Consider the following 23,231-nt stretch of genomic DNA (forward strand, 5'->3'; position numbering starts at 1 on the left):
GATTATTACAGACATAAGCGAGGAGCTACAAAAGTAGTCTGGGCAATTTGTTTCGGTGAATATCTTAGTTTGTTTGTTTGTTTTTTGGTTTTTAGGAGCATTAGCAACTAAGGCCATATTGCTCAGGGGATATGCAGTGGTCATTCTCTGACCTTTCGGCCTTCTCTGTATTTGGTGGTCACGGGTTCGAACCCCGGTCTAATCAAGAAGCGGGTACTACGCACTGCTGCTTCTGCCCACCTGGCTACGGAGGCGCCTGAATATCTTAGGACGAGCTTTCAAATTTGACAGAGTTTGTATTAAGATATGATCTGAAGTAACTTTCTGTCTATACTTGATTAAAACAATTGGTTTAACAGTTTCACGCACTGCTTATTGGAGAATTAATGCAATTATTCTTTAAAATGTATGCGTAATGAGCTTCTACATCGTAATATGGAATGGTAGTAATACAGAAAATGAGCGAAGATACGTTGTCCAAAAACAAAAGGGTGAATCTATTTTATTTTCAAGTACTGTAAAAGTTAGGTAATAACAGTGGATTGAAGATGGGTGGAATCTGTGCATCTTCACGTGATGAAACCCGGATTCGTATTTTTTCCGATAATCATATTGTTGAAGTTTGAAGAGAGATTAGTGACCAAGTACGAAACCAAAAACCACGTAGTGTACTTTAAAAAATATCCGTATTTGACAACCATTACTATTCTATGGAATATTGAGGGGAAAATCTCCACGGAGAAGCGTAAAATCGGGAACGATACCCGCACACTTTGCAATCCCCATTTTGCCACTGTGGAAAACAGATAATTTACCATAAAGTTTAAGAGTCTGCCAAATGCAAAATTAACTGTTGAGAAAGATATCATCCATTGTCAAAAGCATTGCGCTGCGATTTATTTTATTGCAATTTCAGTATATGCAGTGTCATTTATATTTAACTTCTAAATTTCAGTTGTACATGAGCCTTCATATTTTAATTGTTGTACATAGTACAAATACTAAGTTTACATTTAATTTTATCCACAGATTGAAATTAAACTTATTCTTTTAGTTTAGTTTTTGAATATCGTTTTATAAATTTTAACGTGTATCGTGCTCCTGATCGCAGAGGTTTTGTTTCAATAATTAGTATTTGTACTACTATTGGCAAAATAATTTAAGGAAGCAAAGATCAAACAGCATCATTATACACACACACACTTCATTTGTTCTTCCCTTCAAATAATTTGCCCAGTCCGTCTTTAAATTTATTCAAAGTACCCATTTCCACAACTCTAACAGGAAGTTTATTCCAACAATCAATCACTCTCACGACTTAATGCGAATTTCCACGCATCGATACCGTAACCATCATTAAAATTTTAAATTATTAATTTAAATTTAAGCCCTGTGTGTGTGTGTCTGTGTGTGTGTGTAAGGATGGCATCAGAGTTTGGTTTACTTAATTCTTTAAACGTTGTTTGCACTTTAATTTGGTCATCAAGCAGAAGTGAAATGTAAAACAAAGTCGTACAAATATCTCTTAGTAAGAACAGAGCGTGGAAGTAAAGCACTTACAGAATAAAGAAATCATCATTACGGAAATATTTCCATTAGTGGGAGCAGGCCCGGCGGTAGGGCACTTAAGGAATATGGCAAACAACAACCTTATGGTCAGGTGTGGAAGTTGGTTAAAATTAAAAGCTTCCGAACAATAGTTGAATCACTTTTTAACACCGCTACTTGAGGACGCGACGCTAAGCGCATTTTGGGGAAGGGCGTCGATATGTTGCAGGTCAAAGGTATGGTCAGCAGGTGATGTAGAGGTAAAAGACGAGAGTTCCGTTGCGTGGGAAAAACAGAATTTGATTTACTGGCGTATAGGAAGAGTGAGTTTAAAGAAAGTCACCGTGACTGGGTCAGGTTTAAATTGGATAGGCGGAGGTAAATAATGAGATGAAAATAAATAAGGTTTTCGCGCCAGAAGTGGAGGTTGTTGTTGCTGTTCGGAGTGGTTGCGGGTTCAGTTCTGGGTCCAATTCGGGAGAGTCTCGCTATGTAGTGAAGAGTTCCGCCGTGCACTACAGAGCTGGTTTTAGTTGCGTGTGCGGGAGGGGGAAGAGAAGTCTCAGTGTTCGGAGAGAGAAAGTATTGAAAAGAGCAAATTAAAATGCTGTCTGTCTTGTCCAGTTATTCTTTAAGCAGTAACGTTATTAGCGAAAGTTTAATTTATCTGTCGTCTGACATGTTCCTATACTAGAAGCTGATCCGGAAACTGAGTAACAGGCCAGTCAGATAGTGCCCCTGGCTCGTACTACTGCTGGGTTAAGAAGAACTCTTTATTACACACAGAAGGCACATTGCTGTACGCAGCACCCTTCACGGCTACAAATGTAAGACAGGGGTTTACATAAAAGGAATAAAAAAAAAGATGAGAAGAATAAACAAAAAAAAACCAGCATGATGTCCAATTACACAACGTGATTAAACCCTGGAGCATATAAATGACAAATTTACACATGAAAATATATTTAAAACAACATGTTAGCGAGTAACGTTATTTCCAAGGAGGAGTCCTTTCGCAGTGCAGGACAGTCATCTGAGCAGGCGCAGAAAGGTTTGAACACTGGAGTGATTCATCCATGGCAGTGATGGACAAGTCCTCGGGAGCAGGATCTAATGTCCTGTGTGGTAGTCCTGAGAAGGAAGTCGATGGAGTACGTTCTACCAATATTTCTTATCGACTGCGCACTTGTAGAGGTCGGCGTCCAAGGAGTGTATGCACTGCGGCATTTGCACGGGTAGGAACCGATCGGATAAGTTTAACTGGTTTGGGGTGGCCTGAAGGACTGTGGTGGCCCTAAGGCAGGGACCTCCATCCGCAGTTAGTCCAGAAATCTGGTTCGGAAATAATGCTAACCATCATTTTAACGACACTGAAGAGTCTTCTCTCGTGAATGATGGCAGGAAGACGTCCAATGTTGAGAGCTGCTGCCATCTGGGTGGTCCGTGGTGCAGGATGAAGCTGAAATTTCCATACGGCCCACTTCAACAGCCAGAATTCCCCCGCGAAATTTCGTCTAAGATGCGTCGTTGTAGTTAATTTCCTTCAGTAGTAACAGATAACTGTTCCCGAAATAAGACAGTACTGGAAGAACTATATGGCAGACTTCAGCGCACTCCATGCAAGGAATCTGCACAAAGAAACTCCACCGTGAAAGAGAAGAAACTGTGTCCTCTGAACTGTGGACACAGTTTCTTGGAATGGATGCTTAGATAAACTTGTAGATTATTTTAGGGTAAGGTTGAAGTTGAAGAAATTACGAACAACATAAGAAAATGTTTAGTACTGAGTTGACTTATTTGTTGAAGTTGTAAAGAAAATTGATATTACTAAATTAAGAAAGATATATAGAATTGTTAGTAATAAGTTAGCTTATGGATTGCTGTTGTGAAGAGAATTGATATTGCTGATTAAGAGAAATATGAGGAAGTGATTAAGATTGAATTAGTTTAGTGTTTATAGCTGTAGAAAGAGGTGAAGTTGTTAATTGAGAGAGATTTTATGAAAATGATAGCATGTGTTATGTATTAACAAATTAAATGAGAAAAATGAATAGATTAAATGTAAATAAATACCAGTTATGTTAATACTTGTAATTGCTGTTGTTGTTTTCATCCGTTTAGTCGCAGCCGACTTTCGGAGACTTTATGGGCGAGCTGCCTGTCCGGTCTTCAACAGTTTCTTTCAAGTCGTTCGTGCTCATTCAAGTGTCACTCTTGATGGTGTCGAGCTAGCGTACTCTTTGCCGACCTCTTTTCCTTGTTCCACTGACCTTTCCTAGCATTATCGATTTTTACAATGAATTAGATCGCATTACGTGACCAAAATACGTCAATCGTAGCTTGGTGACCTTGGCTTCCAGTGATGTTTCTGGCTTGATGCGATCCAAAACCTCTCTGTTCGTAACTTTCGCTGTCTATGGTATGCGAAGCAACTTTCTCCAGCACCAGAGTTCAAAAACGTCAATTTTTATTCTGTCTGCTTGTTTTATTGTCCAGCAACAAAATTGTCCAAACAATTTTATTGTTTTATTTTTACGGGTGTGAAAACACATAAGTTTTTACGGGAAACGCTATGGCATCAACCATTGTGACCTTCGTTGTAAGGCTGACATCTGTGTCTTTCCAGATCTTTTTCATGCTCATCATTGGGCTGCGTCCAAGCAAAATTTTTCTTTTAATTTCAGGGGGAGATTCTCTACTCCGGTCGATCTTAAATCCAAGAAAAATGAAATCCCGGACAGATTCGACCTCTTCATTGTTATTTTTAACTTCTCCTGTTCCAGCTGGTGTCATAATTTTTGTTTTCTTGATGTTAAGCTGCAATCCCGCTTTTTCGCTGTCATCTTTAACCATTAAGATCAATTGTATTAGATCTTCCTCATTTTTGCAAGCAGAGTTGTATCATCTGCATATCTTAAAATTATTGATGTTTTTGCCGCCAATTTTCACTCTGAGTTCTTACTCATCCAAATACAATTTTCTCATAGATGATTCAGTATACAAATTAAATAGAAATGGGGATAAGATACAGCTCTATCGCACACCTTTTCCGATTTCAAACCAGTCTTATCTCCAAATGTTGTTCTGACAGTTGCTTCTTGATTGGTGTGCAATAATCTTATTAGCTCAACCAAGTGTGCAGGTACCCTCAATTCTATCAAATAATTCCACAAATTTTCGTGTTCAACACGATCCAATGCTTTAGGTCTATGAAGCACATGTATACATATTTCTGAAATTAATGGGCTTTTTCCACGATCCAACGGATGTTTGTGATGTGATCACAAGTTCCTCTTCCTTCGTAGAAACCAGTTTGAACAACGCGATTCTGTTTCTATGATTGTATACATCCATGCATAAATGATTTTCAATAGAATCTTGCTTGCTTGTGATATCAAGTCGACGACGCGAGGAACTTTAGTGGGCTTTTTTCAATCCATGACTGAGTTAGTCGGTCTCAGGCGTAGATAGCAAGGTTTTCCCTTAAGAAACTGGGATTTTTTTCGTCCAGCAAACAGGCAAATCGACCAGGGAACACACACAATTTACAGACAAAATAAATATATGGGTAGATGTAATCATTTACAGGGGACCCTAATATCATAATCTTGTGATTTCAAAGCTATTGTACAGTAGTTCGAACAATTTCGGGTGTCTCCCTTCTTCTTCTTTGGGATTGGAATAAACACTGATCTCTTCCAGTCTATTGGCCACATATTGCTTTTCCAGATCTTCCAGCACAAAGCTGTGATAACTGAGATTGGCAAAAGTGTTAATATTTCTGTTGGTATTCCATCAATTCCAGATGCTTTTCTTCTTGGTAGTTGTTACAGCGCCCATACTCTAAATTATCCGGTTCTAGCTCATCCTACCCTTTCGCTTCGATCTGTTGATGTTTGTTTTCAGTTGCATACAGTTCTTCCGTGTATTCCTGCCATATTTTCTTAATTCCTTGTTGGTCATTCAGTCCATTTCCATCTTTGTCTTTTATTGAACCTTTAAAAGCAGTGAAGGGTGTCCTGATCTTCTTCTTTATTTGTACGAATTTGTTCCCGAATGACCTCCTGACCAAGGCCTTTAGGGAAAAACAGGCAGCCTATGCCTCTTACAAGAAGTCGCCTTCACAAGAGTCATACGCCAGATTTTCCAAAGCAAGGATGGATTTTCAGAAGAGGAAACAATTTTCCATAGACAATTTCATGAACCGACGTCTATCCAGGGGAAAACGTGTGTGGTCCACAAGTCATACTTGCACCCCTCTGTCTTTAGATGTCCAGGAATGGTGTGAGCATGTGCTGCGTTTTAAGCGAGATCACCGTGTGTCCGAAGCATATCCTTGGAATGGAGCGTTTAACATGTCTTCACCTACTAGTAATACAGAAATTTCCGAAGAACAACTAAAAAAAAATAATAAATTCACTACCTGAAGTCCACCATAGGAATTGACGCAATACCTCTGTTTAGTCTAAAAATTGCTTCTCATTTCATCAGCAAAGAGCTCACTCAACTCTACAACAAAGTACTCAAATTTGCACAGGTGCCTTCAAGCTGGTTATCATACAGAGTCGTGGCAATTCCGAAAAAGCCTCATGCGAAAAGACCGGCTGACTTCAGACCAATATCAATTGCCTCTCCCTTCCTGAAATGCCTCGAGAAGTGCATCTATAATGATGTAGCACTCGCAATCTTTGCGCATAGCCAGAACACACCCATTATGTCATGCCTAATAGATCTACGGTAACCTGCCTACAGTCATTATCACAGAAAATACTTCAGGCCTGGAATGACAACGAAGATCTTCACACCATTTTTCTCGACATGAAATCTGCTTTCGACTCAGTCCAAATAACAACCCTTCTTGCCTTACTTGAGAGATTCTACGGGATATCCGGAAATATGCTCGAGATCCTCAATAATTTGCTATCTAGGAGAATGCTTCACTTCAAAGGCGATGGCGTGAAAGTCACTAAAAGCGTCGAAGTAGGGATCCACAAGGTGGTTGTCTCTCAGCCTTGTTATTTGCAGCAATATTCGTTCCACTAATGGATCAAATTCCAGCGTTTCGATCGTATGCTGATGATATTGTTTGCTACTTGCCGTGCAAATGCCATGTTGGTCCTTCACAAGAAAGACAAACCGCCTCTGAATCTGTAAACAGCTACCTAAATGCATTTTACAAGTATGCTAAATTTTTTGGATTGTCAGTCAATCCAGAGAAGTCAAACTATCTCATCTTTACGCCAAGTCGGATGACTTCTACTGATACTGCATCTTCTCTACTTCCGGTATTGGCAGGAAATATCCTGACTCCCACACATAGTGTCAATTTCCTAGGAGTAATCCTTGATGCCAATCTCACCTATAAAAAACAAATCCAAGCTCAGTATTCCAAAGCCCTGAGAGCGTTCTGGGGAATGAAAATTGATCTGTGCAAAACACACAATAAGAAAATAATCAAGAAGTACCTCACAACTTACTTCTGTAGTGTACTCTCCTATGCCGTGGAAATTTGGTCGGCGGCACCACCCACCAGCCTCAGGAAACTGTGGGGCCTCGAATTCTGGGTGCTGAAGTGGGCCAACTTGTGGTCGCACCAGATCTACACAACATCTAAATCTACTCTCTGCTGCAACCTGCAATATACGCCCATAGTCCACAGAGCCCATGTGCTAAAAATAAAGTCATTCCTTCATCTGTGCTCAGCTAAGCAGGATCACATCAACATCTGGAACACGGTTGGTTGGCGTTTGCCAGGCAGACATCTCCGTAGTACTCCCTCCTTATGCTCAAGGCTCCAGCGGTTACAGAATTTCAAAAGACACTTCCCTAATGTGACTCTGGACACTCTCAACTCGCTCAACATCGACATCGACCTGTGGAATATAGACAAGGCATATCGAGATGGCATCTTGTCCCATCTTGCGGTTTGTAAAGGACATTTATGTAAGTGCCGATCTTAGTTAGCCGATGTCATTTCATGTTCTGCTCAACTTGTAGTACTTTTTCGCTGTAATTACTACTTCATTCATTTTTATATTTTGACTATTATCTTTGCTTTGATCTATTAATTATTATTTAGTTGCTATTATTATTATTATTTATTTTTTTTATAAATCAAAATCACTTGTATAAACAACTAAATGTAAGATTCCTCTGGCTTTCTGTGTAAGGAATCACTAGTGTATAAAATTTATGTTAATAAAGAATCTTATTATTATCATCCATTTCTTTTCAACGTTCGTTCCAGTATTTTTCCTTGTCTTTTGTGGCTGTCCTTTTTGGAGTGAGAAAGAAAAATAAATGTTAGGTATTATGGACCAGGGACACTGCTTAGGCAAACGAACCTTACAACCTATAAAGTTTAAATAGTGATATATCGAAAGTGTGAAGGTGAAGGCTGTTACTCGATATACGATACGGTATACATGAGAAATCGGGAATAACACAATTATAAAGAATTTGAAGAAATGACTAAAAAATATAAAATAAAATAACGTAAGATAATATTTTGCCGTATTACTCACAATTCTAATGTTTTCGTCAGGGGTCATCCATCAAAATTATGAGAAAGAAGGGAATATATATGCCTCTGTTTCCGAGATGGTCTGTATGCTCATGAACACGTGCTGTGAACTGCCAATAATTATATGTAGAGCATATGTAGATCATGGATTACCTTACAGAGGCAAGAAGGGAACAGAAAAATTAAAATAATGATGAAAAAATGGGGTAAGGTGGGGGGTTCATTGTTCATTCCTACTTTCTATTTAACCTTACGCCATTTTCATCATTACTTCAATTTTTCTGTTCCTTTCTTGTTCCTTCTGTGTTCTACATATAATTGGCATTATATGTAGAACACAGCACGTATTCCAAAGACATTGAAATTATTCTCGATTTCTAACTTCTCGTGTATACCGTAGATTCAATATATATATATATATATATATATATATATATATATATATATATATATATATATATACAAATTTGTATATGGGAAAATCCGTCAGCTCCTAGAAATTCTGATATTTTAACGCAATCAGTCATAGAAGTTTCCAGAGGCTGCAATTCAGAGAACCATAGTTTTCTTGGTGAGAATATTCTTTTGTGTACCCTCGAAACTAGCCCTGTTGATATTCTATACACCATTTCCAACAGATCTATATTCTTCCTAAAGATCGATTTCTAAATCTATATACAGTATTCCAAATGTGGCCTAACTATTGCCTTATCCTTTGTCCTTGCTAGCAAAGTTCCCGTATATCACTGAGAGAACCGATAAGCTGTTCTAAGAGTCAATTTGCACCGTTCATAGATGTTAAATTTCAACTGCCATTTTTCAGCCTATGTGCTTAGCTCCGCTATATCTTCTTAAGTAGTATATCCTGATTAATGCGATTAGTTATCTTGCCCATTTTATATCGTGAACAAATGTCGACCACAAATTTGAAATTCCAATATCAATATCATTAATAAACTTTGAAACAATAAGAGACGAACGCCGAACCTTGTGGTCCACCACTCATAACATTAGCTCATGTGTAGTTTATAAATCTCTTCTAGTCGTACCACTTAACCGTTTATTTATACACAGTACTAATTGTCGCCTAATATCAATTTCTCCAATTTAACCAAAGTCATTCATTTGGTGCAGTATCAAAAAATTCAACGAAATGAAAGTATATGATGTCAAAAGTATTCTTTATATCCAGCTTCTTCTTGACGACCTCATATTAGTAATCAGACTGGTCAGGAATGGTCTCCCTTTAACAAAATCATGCTGTGATGCCATATAGCTCCAATCCTATTAAAATCTTTTATTACTTCTTTAACTAGCTACTCCATTATTTTTCGTGGCACAGATGTCAAACTTACTGGTCTGTATTTACCTACTTTGCACTTTGAAAACACTTTTAAGGACGGGATGCCATTTTCACATCTTCGCTCTATAGGACCACCTCCGAGAACTAAGATTCTTTCAGTATTATAGCTAAAGTTTTTACTTTCTATTTCCCCTCCCCTTTCTTTTAATATACTGGGTATATTCTATCAGATGCAGCCTCCCAACGCATATTAGAGAGACAGTTGCTAATGCGATCACTAAAAGCTTTCCTTTATGGGTGAATATAGATGCAAAATATTTATAAAGTTCGTCAGTAACGCCTGTACATTGTGATCAATATCTATGCCACTAATATCAAGCGTGTTAAAACAACAACAAGCAAAATTTTATGCAGGGATTGGCGATGCAAGCATCCATTCAGATTAACTTGCGATTATTATGAATAACGAATTTAAACCAATACATATTCCGATATCTAAAAGAGAGAGAGAGAGAGAGAGAGAGAGAGAGAGAGAGATTCTTAAGAGAACATCATTTACTGGTAAAAAAAAAAAAAAAATCCAAAGCCTTCAAAGAACTAGCCTACGATGAGAATACCTTGTTGTCCTATGCACAGTTCTTCAAAACAGATTTTAGATTTCTAATAGTCGTCTTAGAGCAATTGATTTCTATACGGTCATGAATATTTTAATTATTAAAAATAATAATTAACATTACTAATAAAAAAATCTCGTGAATTTCATAGCTAATATTCAGTTGGCGTTTTCAATTCCCATGTAAATTATGAGACTTAAACATTAAATGGCATTTTCTCTATGTATAAGTTAAGTGCAATAGCATCATTAATACAACAACAAGTAAAATTTATGTATTTTAATTTACATAAAAAAATTTTTGTTACATTTTTATGTAAAAAAATTTTATGTAGACTTGACGCTTTATAGTCTAAACATTTTCTATGAATAAATGATTTCCAAATTATTGTTTTACATAGTGCCATTAGTTGGTTAATACTGGTATATACTGTCCTTTATTATAATGACCATCTCTCCGCTACGCATACTCAGCGATCATTGAATTATGATTCCCCCCATCCATAATAACTATGCCGCAAAACTCGCAGTATAAAATGCCGAACAGCTTCGTACGCTAGAGCACTGGGAATTTGCATCTGGTCCTGCACGAGTGAGAAATTAGCGGCTTTGTACGCTAAAGTACGTCGTAAAGATATCACGGAGTTTCAAAACGACATGATTGTGGGAGCTCGTGCGATTGGTGCTTCCATATCGGAAACGGCACGTCTTGGCAGTTCCTCACGTCTCACTGTGGTAAGGTGTACAAAGAATGGTGTCAAACAGATCAAACCAACTCCCACCAAAAAAATTGTACGCATGGTGAATGTTCGTGGTGAACGGAGGATGCAGCGAGTTGTGCGGGATCAACGACAGGTCAATGTAGGACAACTCATATCGCGATACAATATGGCGAATGCAAGAACAATATCCCAAATGACAATGCGCCGCACACTCAGAAGTATGTGGTTCCACAGCAGGCGATCCAAGAGACATCCCCTCCTCTCCGCTGATTATCGTCGACGGCGAAGGCTGTGGTGTCAGCAATAAGTTGGTTGACCACTGGAAGCCTCAAAATGATTGTGGTCCTCGGATTAGTCCAAATACCTAGTGCAGCATGCTGACAGACACATTCATTAAGCACCATGTGTCTCGTCCTGAGCTACGGTATTTCCAACAATCATGGATAGTGACAATTCGCGGCCAATTAATGAACAACTTCCCAAAATTCAGAATCCGAAAGTTGTCCGCTAGGTGTCACGATGATACATATACACTGGTGTTCAAAGAGTGTGTAAGATTTGAAAATCTTACAAAAATAAAATATTTTTTATTAAGACTTTGAAAGTTAGTTTTCTTTTAATTCTTGCCATTAATAGGATAAATGGGTAATATATGCAGTTTCAGAAATAAGAATTATTCTGGCAAGAGGTATAAAAATTAAAAGAGTATCGGGAACGAAAACAGAGCCATTAGCTTTACTTCCGTTAAACCAGGGAACAGATGGAGGATACTATGACAAACCCACCAGGGGGTCCGGCGCTACAAAAACAACTTAAGGTTTATGAGTGGTCACACACCGGAAACGTATTCTGTACGACACACACTAGTTTCTAAAAATAGACGCTATAGTAGCCAGTGTCACAATTTGTGGTTTTTTTGAGACAGGAAGAGTTGTTTTGGAATATTCGGCCGACATCAAAGAACACATGTTAACAAGTTGAAAATAATAAAAGAGAGGGATATAGGGAATCACGTGCTAGTGCTACGGGGCAGGCTGAATTAGGCCTTCCAACAAATGAAAAGAAAGAAAAAATGAAAAAGAAAGAGTGATTGGAAGAAAACACTGTGGGAAGGCGTGGAAAACTCCTGGAGAAAATTGTGGATGGATATGGACACAGGGGGAGAGTGTGGAAAAAGGAAGAGAAGGGGAGAGGAGAATTTTTTGAGCGGTGCTAGTGAAAGGGTGAGTCGGGAGGAGTTGCTTGAAAGATGAAGAAATAGCCGACGAAAAAAGTCGAAGTGGGGTTATCAGTAATGTAGTGAGTGAGAAATTAGGAGATGAACTGGAAAGGGGTAGTAAAAGGAAGTTCTGCAAACAGTGAGAATGAGAGTAGAAGATTCCCTTAGAACACCCAGTCCACCGAGGAAGGCGATAATATCCTGAAAGCGGAGTAGCAGTTGTGATGCCATATGATGATGCCCTGGAAGCTGTAAGATGATGCCCTGGAAGCTGTAAGATGTTGCCCTGGATAGCAGAAGATAATAGCTCTGGATAAGGATAGGATAGAAGGCCCTTATGAAGACACTGGATCACAGAAATTAAGTAAGTGAAAGTTAATTTGAAAATACTGTAAGTTAACTGCTAGAGAAAGGACTGTAGTGCGATAATTGGGGAAATTTATGATAAAGATAAGATTAGATGGGTGAACCAAATAGGAGTAAATTCTACTCTAAGGCAATTATGGTTGGTTTAGGCAGTAATTTGGAATAAGGAGGATAGTAATGTAGATGAGAAAGTTAACGGAAGGAATTGTAGTAAAAATAGAAATACTAAATGTGTGGAGATAAAATTTATGTATATTGCTAACCCTTAAAAGGTGTGTTTGAATGTAATATTGTATTTTGGTAATCAAGTTCTGTAACTGATAATGGTTAAAGAAATATATAAGAAAGAGGAATAGGGAATTAAAGAATAAATTGGTAGTTATGATGATACATAAAGGTAATATGATCAATGATATATCTAACTTTAATGATTAAACAATGTTAATGACACCTATGAGGTATGATTTGATTGTGTTGTAATAGGAGCAGAAATAAGGTGAGCATATAAAGAGTGAAACTATTTAACCTGTGTATGCATAATGAGAAAGGTGAGATAAAAAAAAAGTCAAGTCTGTAAAGGAGCCTGTTAGATAGGAAGAGACTGGATATGTTGGAAGTACCTTGGTGTTGAAACAGTGAAATTTTATTCTTAATGAGATTTGTTATGATTTAACTGTAAATATGCATAATAAACTTATTTTTTTTGTATAACATTTGTGTAATTATTTGTTGTACTGGACACAAGCCTAACCAATGGGAATTAAACATATAAGAGTTTCTCCCCTATGAACTTAGAATTTTCTGAGAAGTAAAGTCAGATGCGCAAGTGGGGAGATATTATGAAGGGGAGTTTATTAAATAAAGGATAGATAAATTATAATACAAACAAATAATAAACCCCCCCTCCACAAGTGTGAATCACCCCTTAAAATTGTAATTGTCGTCCGAATAACGTAAGTATATGGCAATATTTCTTACAGATTGTATCAGATAAGATTCACATGCGTAGGTGATGACATAATATTGCATCAACTGTTACTTTCAGCTATATATGCACGCTCTGCAAGAGTTGCAGTGATTCATTGCTTGTGTCAGATGGCGAGTTACGTGCAGTTGACACCACAAAGAAAGAGTGCTATTGTTGCTTTATGTGAGGAAGGATGTTCTTCCCGTCATATTGATTATAGAGTGTCTTGTAATCAGTCGACAGTGAGTAGATTTCTTTCCAAACTCAAGAATACTGGTTCTGCTGATAGGAAAAAAGGAACCGGACGCAAACGAGTCTCTACGCCAAAACAGGACCGCGTTTTGAAGCGCTTATGCCTTAAAAACCGTAAAGCTTTCTCGTCTGAGCTGAAAAGAGAATGGGAAAAACATAGAGCAGTGGTAGCAAGTGCAGTAACAGTCAGAAGACGTCTCTTCAAAAATGGATTTGTAGCCCGTCGTCCTAAGAAGAAGCCTCTCCTCACACAAAAAATTAAAAAGGCCCCATTAATTTGGTGTAAGGAGCATGTCAAAGGGGCCCCCGAGCAGTGGAAGTCAGTTATTTTCTAGGATGAGAAAAAATTCAACCTGCATGGTTCTGATGGGAGACAAACGATTCGCCGTAGACGTGGTGAAGAATACCATCCAGACTGTATGGTGTCTACAGTGAAAATCCCTATCAGCCAAAGGATATGGGTGTGAATTTCGTATCGCGGAGTAGGTCGCCTGCAGATTATAAAAGATTCTGTAAATGCCAATGGATGCCTGGCTGTTGGAAGGCAAATTGCTGCCAACCATTAGAGATCATTTAAACCTGCCAAGTAACTGCATCTTTCAGGACGATTCTACTCCTTTTCATCGGGCGAAAAGTGTAAGTAGGCGCTTCTGTAGTAACTTTTGCTTAATTTCTGCATTAGAGGTTCAACAGTAATGTGTTTACATTTGTTACAGATGAAAAAATGGTTGGAAGAACGGTCCATTACAACTGTTAGCTGGCCAGGAAACAGCCTGGACCTGAATCCTATAGAGAACTGTTGGCATCTTGTGGAACCTGCAGTTTCCAAAAAGAAACCAAAGACCCTCTGTGAACTTCATAATTCGTGTTTTGAACCACGAACTATCAGTTGATTATCTTCAAAAATTGATCTTGTCAATGCCTCGACGGTGTGTTGCTGTCATCAGGGCCAGAGGGGATACAACTAAATATTAGTTTGTACCTGGTGAACTTTTCATGTTGTTTTCCATTTAAAATGATAAACTGAAGCAAATTGTGGGCTTCTGATAACATCTCAGCCATAATTGTCGTGTTTACCAAACTGTTGTAAAAAAGGTTGCAAATACTCATTTTGGAATATTTTGAGAGCACCTGTCAAATATTACTTAGCTTTGCCTTAACTATTAATAAATAGCTTTTGTTTATATTTCTATTCGTGATGCTAGTCACTAATGTAACATACCATCTCGAAAAAGGGTTAGAAATATGAAATTCCTAGGTGATGCACTTTCTTTGAACACCAGTATAATATTCAGTGTCGCGTCAGGTAACACTAAGTAATAAAAAGTAATTCAAGGCAAAATTGAACACGCTGAGTATAACGGAAGAGCTAACTTGCACCTGCACTGAGCCTGAAACATGGCATCATATTATGCATGACTGTGAGTACTATGAGGAATACAGACGCGTGCTAATAAGTAAAATACAATACATACCAAAAAAACCAAGAACACCATCTCTTGGACACAGAAGACGACTACGCGGCTTTCAGCCGGTTTGCACGAGAAGTCTTCGACTGAATAAGAAAGGTTTGGTTTGGTTTGGTTTGGAGTTTATTGGCGCATCAGCGACTGAGGCTATAATGCGCCGAATAAGAAAGGAAATTGCCATCCACAATGAATAACAAGAAATTGCATACTTGAAGAAAATCAATCGACCACCACACAAGACTGCAAAGAGCAAGAGAAAATCAGAATGAGCATGGAAGAAGACAGCCCCGACCGAAGCAAGGCCACAAACGGATCAAAGGACCCAACAAAGATCAAAGAAAATAGCAAATTGACAAAGAACCTAGTTAGACTCAGCCACAGGAACTACCAGACGAAGATGAGTGCATGCAAACAAACTAAGTGACAAAAAACCCAGACTGGCATAAATGCAGGAACTACCTGCGGTAAGCCCTATGGTGGTCTGAATAGGATATACTAGCCCTATTCAGCTTTAATTCCCAATCCCCTGGCAGGGGGGAGACGGTTTCCTGTTTCCTTCCTCCTCTGCCACTCCCCGCTTCTCTACTCCTGGTGGGGCATGGGCCTGCTCCACTGCGGGACACCCAAAAGCAGTGGGTGTCCCCAAACGTCTGACATTTCTCTCCATTCTTCAGTCTTCCCCCTACTCTTTCTAACACCAGCGCATATCCCACACAATATCAAAAACCCTTTCAGCTTAAATGTTTTCAGCGATTATTCCCACACAATTTTTTTTTTTTTAGGTCCTAACCAATGAAATCTCAGGAAACTAGGTGAGAGGGCCTGCCATAGTAAAATACCAATTACTGGATACCTGGTCTGCCTCCACGAGGCAGAGTGTGGGCAACATTGGGCTCCAGCAGGGGCTTAGTGGGCTAAATGGCCAGAAGAACAACGATACACAACAATACACTTACAAAATCCATACACTTTTAAATCACTGGCCTTTGCAGTGAACTGTTACACCTACAGTGAAAGCAACGCGGAGATGGGGGAACCCCTGGTGCCGCTAGACACGAATACACTTTAAGTAATAAAAATGTACATAATTTATATTTATCAATTATTATATTTAAAATAATTAGTAAATTATTATTGTATTAATATTTTACAGATTAATATAACCCAAAATCCAGAATGAATGACATTATATTTAAAGACAAACATCAAAGAGAATTGAGAAATATTGTTTAAGAAGCATTGGATCAAAATTCTAAAATTAATTTCACTGACGACGAATTCAATACCATATCAATGTTAGTTCAGCCCTTTTTTCCAGTGAAGCTCGCCATTGAAGTGTTATGTCACCAAGAAGCCAATCTACTAACTAACTGCAACTATACGAGTACAGTTTATTATGAAATCACTTGCTGAACAAAACTCCTCTATCCAACGAGTTGTACGTTGCATTAAATTTTTAAGTAGAACAAAGGTGCACTGATTTAGAAAGCGTTCTTCTATTTCTCCATAACCCTCCAGAGAACGAAGAAAATCGGAGTCAACAAAGCAAAGCTCCTATTGCAAGAATTATTTATACTCTAGTTCAGACTTTGGAAACTGTGGAATATCAAGAACACAGTACTGAGGTTGAAATTATTAACTCCACCTCTGCATTCATGATCAAACTAAAGAAGGCGAATATGAACCAGAAGGGGTTTCGATGAAACAAAAACTAGAGTATGCCATCAATAAAGAGATTGAAGTCCTTACACAAAAACAAACTGTAGTTCGAAAAGATATTCTCAAAATATCAAACAAGAAATTAGATTATTTGAAGGGGAAGAAATTAGAGAGAAATATTTGGAATTAGCATATAGATATCTTCTTACCATCCCTCCCTCCAGCAAGTGTCGATTCAGAATAAGCTTTTTCTACCGTGAGTAATATTTGCACAAAATTCGCTCACAGCCCGGCGATGAGAGTATTGATGCGCTTTGTTTTCCAATATCTCATTTTTTAACAGATGTGTTATTTGGAACTATATGTCAGCAAACACTTTTGTTTTGTTTCGTTGAAAATATTTCTCAGTTGTGTGCAAAACTTCTAAAGTTATGTACACAACTGATCTAATCAATTGACGTGCGCTCTTAGGGGGGGGGGGGGGAAGAAAAAGCAATGTACAGTAAACCGTTGTTTTTATTTATTTTATTTCTTTTGATCAGGAACGAAACTTTTCGCTAGGAATGGCTGAGATATTAATGGTTGCAAAATGGTCAAAAATACATCTGAGAATTTGAGTAACAGCCATCATGCCATCTCTTACCCCAATCACTACTAGTGTTAGGATTCAATTTAATCTTTTTCTGTTAATTTTTATCAATAGATAATATATTCTAGATGTCCAAGCTGAACTTTATTATCGCCTATTATCTTAAAGAAAAGGTCTGTGCGCTGATAAAGTGTCATGTTTAAACTAAATGCGTAGTGTTCCAGGTAGAAGGAATTCTTTCTTCTAATTTGAACTACACGTGGTAATAAGTGCGCAAATCTCACTTATCGTATTTTATTTAGATGGTAAAAGACATGGGGGCACTTAAAATTTGTAATTTAAACAAGAGTGGTTAAGGAACCTTCTTTGTGTGGAGATATTACGATACATCTCCACACAAAGTACAGTAAATTCATTTTGCAGACCCTGTTACGAAAACCCTCCTGACATTGATAGATTTCTCTATTTCTCTTAAACAATCGCTTAATCTTTAACTCACAGGCGCTGAGTCTTCAGAAGAGATTCTCTCTCTCTCTCTCTCTCTCTCTCTCTCTCTCTCTCTCTCTCTGTGTGTGTGTGTGTTTTCAAACAAGCTCGCGGATTTCTTCTGAATACGACTCTCTCCTAGTTAGCAATGAGAGGTATTGGAAGTTATCACATTTTGACTTGTGGCGGTGCTGAATCCCAAAATGTAATAACTACAAAGCTTCTTAAAAACAGTTCGAGACACATCAATATATGTATTTTCTACCACTAAGCGGAACTCTCTCTCTCTCTCTCTCTCTCTCTCCGTTACCTTTAAATATGTTCAGAATTCAGAACGACAATCTACGTAACCGGGAGACATGAAGCATAAAAAAAAGAAGTAACAATTTGCTTTTGGAACTGAGATATTGAATTCATACATTTGATCCCAGACAAGTGTAATAAAACAAAACCCCCATGCCATTATTTCTCTCTCGATTGAAATGCCTCTCTACGCAAATAAGAGCGAATATGCTACAGAAGCTAGATTTCTAGCGGTGACTGATTTTATTGGTCGCCATAGGAGATTTTACATCCTTGCGTTTAGAGCAGCCAAATACACCCACAGGCAGCAGAAGTGCTAAAAATTTTAGAAAAGTTTAACAAAAAAAAAAAAATAAATAAATAAATAAAAATTCAACAAAATTACGAATCTTCGCAAGCATTGTTTATCGGTAGAACGTGCACTCTTATGCAAACTTCAATATTGTTTTATTTATTTATTTAGCAGAGAATATATATATATATATATATATATATATATATATATATATATATATATATATATATATAAAACAAAGAATAAGACCCAGTTTAAATACATAATCACTTCAAAAAACATATAAATGAGACATAATGCAAACTGATTCAGAAAAACTAATGAGAAGGTTAAAAATTTTAAAATACCTCATAAATGCCTTAAAATGCACTGTAACAGCCAAGAATAAATTTAATGAGTTTAAATTAATAATTTATTTATTCGATTGTTTTTTTATGAAAAAGTATAAACTTTTTCTGTTTAAAATGAACTTTCTGTTTAAAAAGTGAACTTCTATTAGAAAGGATGTCAGAGAAAATCGTTGCGAATGAATGCGATAAAACTTTGTAAGAATACGTTGATGCAACAAAATTAAATCACACTTCTTTAACGAGTGGCATGTTCGGGAAACCTCGGGTTTTTACGAGTTTGCCTGTTACTAACTCGTACGGTTGTGCAGCTCGTTGGTCTATTCGCGCTGATGATGATCCTCTCAACACATGTAAGCCTCGCGTGGACGTGCCCTCGACTTTATTAAACCTTTTTCGTTTCTTAGCACCTGCTCATTTGGCATGCCATATTCACTCAAACTAATGTATAACCCCGTAAGGAGTCAGACATAAGTTTCAGTGGACATGATTAACCCTTAACACGTAACCCCGCCTTTTTAGGGATGTGCTCACCAATTCTGCCCCTGTCGGTCCGGGAATTCGATATTCGAAATTGCTGTTACCGAAGCATTGTGTATATAATTTGTAAGAGGGGCAGCTCTGCCTTTTCAACATGTTGTTTATTTGTCTTCAGGTAGCAGTTAATACAGATAGCGATAACCAAATTATCATTGCACAAGACACCACGTCGTCTCTCTCACCGTGTGGAGAACAGCCAATGTAGCTCAACTATTCACGATTAACCCCTCGGAACTCGAGCATTTTCAGTTAACTGGTATAGCAATAAAACAGCGTTGTTCATTTAAGACATGTTTCATTCTAAACAAAAATTGAAACTATACAAAAGTACTTTAAGTTTTAAACTTATACGCCAGCGAAGAAGTTTTTATTAAAAGCGCGTCTCACACATTTTGTCTTAATTTTTGACAAAGAATGACAAACTTAAGACAAAATAAAGCAATAAAAATTGTATTGCTTTATTAGCCAAATTTAAATTACAGTCCAGACGGATGGTTGTGAATTCACTCGACTGGGGATATCATAAAGTATTTCTTCCTTCACTGTAAATATTACATTAACTGATTGTCGATATTATAACGTATATTTTGTTTGTTTTATTCACTATAGCAAAGACATGGCAGACTCACTTTTGAAATAACCCTGTTTTACTTCTAGAGGCAACTAACCATTTTTAATAATGGTCCGCACGGAGAATTCTTTCATCCAAAGGTCTTCAGTTCTAAAAATCGTCGAGTCAAAAGTTAAGATCAAATTTATTTCTACCGAAGGATTCCTTCTCTAAATTAGTATATTTTAAATTTTCTACTAGCAAAGTTTTTTTGCTCATTCTTACGAGTGTTTTCATAGTAAACTAATAAGTACTTCATCAAATATCTCTTCTTCTTCTGCAGCTGTATGGCTGCCACTTGCACGTCATAAAAATCTCTCCGCATTATGCAAAACATCTGTTGCCTAATAACCACACTGAGCCCACGAATATTTTCCTGCGTTCTGGCATGCGGCCTCAATTTCTTCGCGTCTATTACGAACGCATCAAGAAAATCTTACAGCTAAGAACCGATGTGAGACCTAATTTGAAACTTTTCCAAATCTCTCCAATATGGCTTTCTCTTCCCCTTTATTGCCCTTAACTCCCAGTTGCAGCCATCATTTCTGTTACTGCCACGAGCGTTAAGTGATGAATTCAAATTACATGTAAAGTGTCATACATATTCAAAGAACCAGAGGAATAAAAATAGTCATCACAGTCCGGGGTATTTTGCCGTTAATAAAACTAGCTCCCAAGGCGACAACAGAAAGAGGAGATAAAAATAATGGAAATTAGCGTTCGCTTAATCCGCATATTTCAATTCTGTGCTGGGACTTAGGGTGGAATTTCTCAGTTATTGAAGCAAGAAATAAAAACACGCTGGGGATCGAGCAGCATAAATATTCTAAAGAAGTGACGGCGCTGACGTTTCTTGTTAAGATAAAAGGCGCCTCCTGAAATACAGTACTTTTATGCTCCTAATTATTACCCTCAAGTGAAATTTTTAAAACTCGTTTAGCTTCGGGGAAGAGGAATATGGGATGTTTCGATTAAATTTCCACTTTTTCTACAGGAATTCATTGAAATTTACCCGTTAAGTAAATTCATTAAATTTAGCACTCATTAATACAGTTTCTAAAACATTTTCCAGCTTTGTTTCAGAGTGCGCGTTCGAACGTACATGCCTTTAATTTTTAATTGAAGAGGTGGGCGTGGCGGCAGTTATGTTAAGGATGATGACACTTTTACTATCGTATTTCTTTTTGGAGTATAAACATTTATTTTAATGGCTTCCTTATCCAAATCGCATGTATAGCATGTTAACCAACATAAGCTACCTTTAAAGGTGGCTCATGTTAGTTAAAGTATTAGTTAACGTATCAGCAAAATGAGCCACATTTAAAAGTTCATTTATAAATAATATTATGAATCTTATGAATCAGGAAGGGAAAACGATGAATAATGAGATGGAGCTTTTGGAGATGGGCACGACAAAAGGTGTGAATGCTGAAGGTCACATAATTTTAAAGGATTCAAAAGTAACCATAATGTTCCTTGCAATGTGTCCTTTACAAAAGGAAATATGTAAGGAACATAACAGAAAGAAACAAACGACAAGTTGTACTGTGACTAGTATGCTGATTCAAAAAATTCATTTTCTGAACCTTTCTGAGCATCACGCAATGATAAATCACGCCACAGCCTCAGAAATGTATGTATTTTTATGACTCATCTCTTGAAGCTTGCAAAATAAAGAACAGATACAGCATTTAATTTGAGAATCTGAAAAATATAAATAGTAAACTCATAACATTTTATATACCGTTTTTATAAAATCTGCTGCGCGTGCAACTTAATTTCAATGAACGCATTATTCCCTTTATTCTCGACTAAATATTTGTATACATTACGTTACGGCGCTGCGTATTCTCTCACCCTGGCACCAGCTTACTTCCATTTCACCAGTGTGCTCGTATATTCGTTAGAACTGGTAACACTCAGACGCCTCTCAGTGCAACAGTCAATAGCGAGATAACTGAAGCAAACGAAATGCAATTTGTACATCCGACGTTAAATAAGTTCTGTATGGCTCCGTCTGAGAATGCACAATGTTCAAACCATTTGAACCGTTATTGTTTTCAGTAGTGGAACACGACTGCTTGGAATTGCTTGTCGGCTTCCAGTCACCCTGACACATATGATGAAAACGTAGCTAGTCTGGCATGAGTTATTTGTCATGCGTTGCTGGTAATGGCAAAACAGATTTTCATTGCAGAGTACCAAGAGGTACGCATGCAAGAAGATTTTGCAGGTTAGATGCGGTCCACTGTAATATTTCAGATAGCGTTGTTCAAAAGACGAAACGCAATTCGTTCCGCATATGAAAACGAAATCAAATGAACTCATACCTGAAGAAAATTGAGTAAAGTACAAAATGTACCTCCATTAAAAGTAGTTCTTTCTTTTAATGCATTCTAAATAAAAGCGGTCCATGACATTATAAGTGTATTTTAAATCAGCAGCAGTGAGCTAAGGAAAGTTTTTCATCTCGTAGTATGATATTTACTATCAAAATAAAAATATGATTGAAAGAAAAATATCTCTTTGTTTACATATTATTTCGTTACAGCCACCTGAATAGAAGTGCGAGCGGCACGTACTTGTACATATATATCTTTGTTTACTATTATTTGCAATTTGCTAATATTTACAAAGTAACAACATAGTTTTAAAAAAATGCCGATAATTAGTGCTTTTAGTGATATTTAGTGCTTATTATTTGCGTTTTATCGCATACTACTTCCATTGTGACTGATAGACGTTCCCAGTTGTGTTTTAGAAATGCCGAGAACTAAATCAAGTAGCTATATATAAACCAGCGAAGTATTTCTTCCACATTCAGCTGTTTCGGAGCAGTCGTGATAACTAATATCTGCTTCTAACGTGATTTTCATATTCTATGTCTTTGACAAGGCAACTTATAGTTGTATGAATGCGAATGAGGTCTGCCGGCATCTCACCAGTCAAACGTTATGCAGCAATAGTGCTAGTTCTTGCCAGCAAAACATGCCCTATATTAAGCAACCACAGCCTGGATAATGGACACCATGCACGATGGTTCCATAGACTTGTTGCTTGTGCTGCTGCACATGAAATCATCCGTCGACGTGTTGCACAGGTGTTTTAGACCAACCAGCCACTCTTCCAGCACACTCGACCCTGGAATGCTAGAAAGCGTTCCAGTGCCCAACATGTTGCTGACACCACAACATTCGTCGTCGACGATTATTAGCGGTGGGGAAAGGATTTCTCTTGGGTCATCTGCTGTGGAACCCCCATATGTCTGAGTATGCGGCGCATCGCCAAAGGATCCAAAGGGCAATTGGAAGGGTGTGATCGGCAGAAGGACGACCGCATGAGGAAAGACTCCGATTATCCGACTCCGATAAACCTCAATCTGATTGAGGTTTATAAGGCTCTGAGAAGGATTAGCAAAAT

General features: G+C 37.7%; 1 protein-coding gene across 1 annotated transcript; it reads right to left on the reverse strand.

The window, feature by feature from the left end:
- Positions 1-4,080: 4,080 nt before the first annotated feature.
- On the reverse strand, positions 4,081-4,401 carry LOC150088248 (uncharacterized). Its single transcript, XM_090370081.1, has one exon. The coding sequence runs from the start codon at positions 4,399-4,401 to the stop codon at positions 4,081-4,083; it is 321 nt and encodes a 106-aa protein (XP_090226207.1).
- Between the last annotated feature and the right edge of the window lie 18,830 nt (positions 4,402-23,231).

This window comes from Mastigoproctus giganteus, chromosome 3 (genome assembly GCF_048544385.1).
Source record: "Mastigoproctus giganteus isolate SK-2022 chromosome 3, ASM4854438v1, whole genome shotgun sequence".
In the NCBI taxonomy this organism is placed as follows: Eukaryota; Metazoa; Arthropoda; class Arachnida; order Uropygi; family Thelyphonidae; genus Mastigoproctus; species Mastigoproctus giganteus.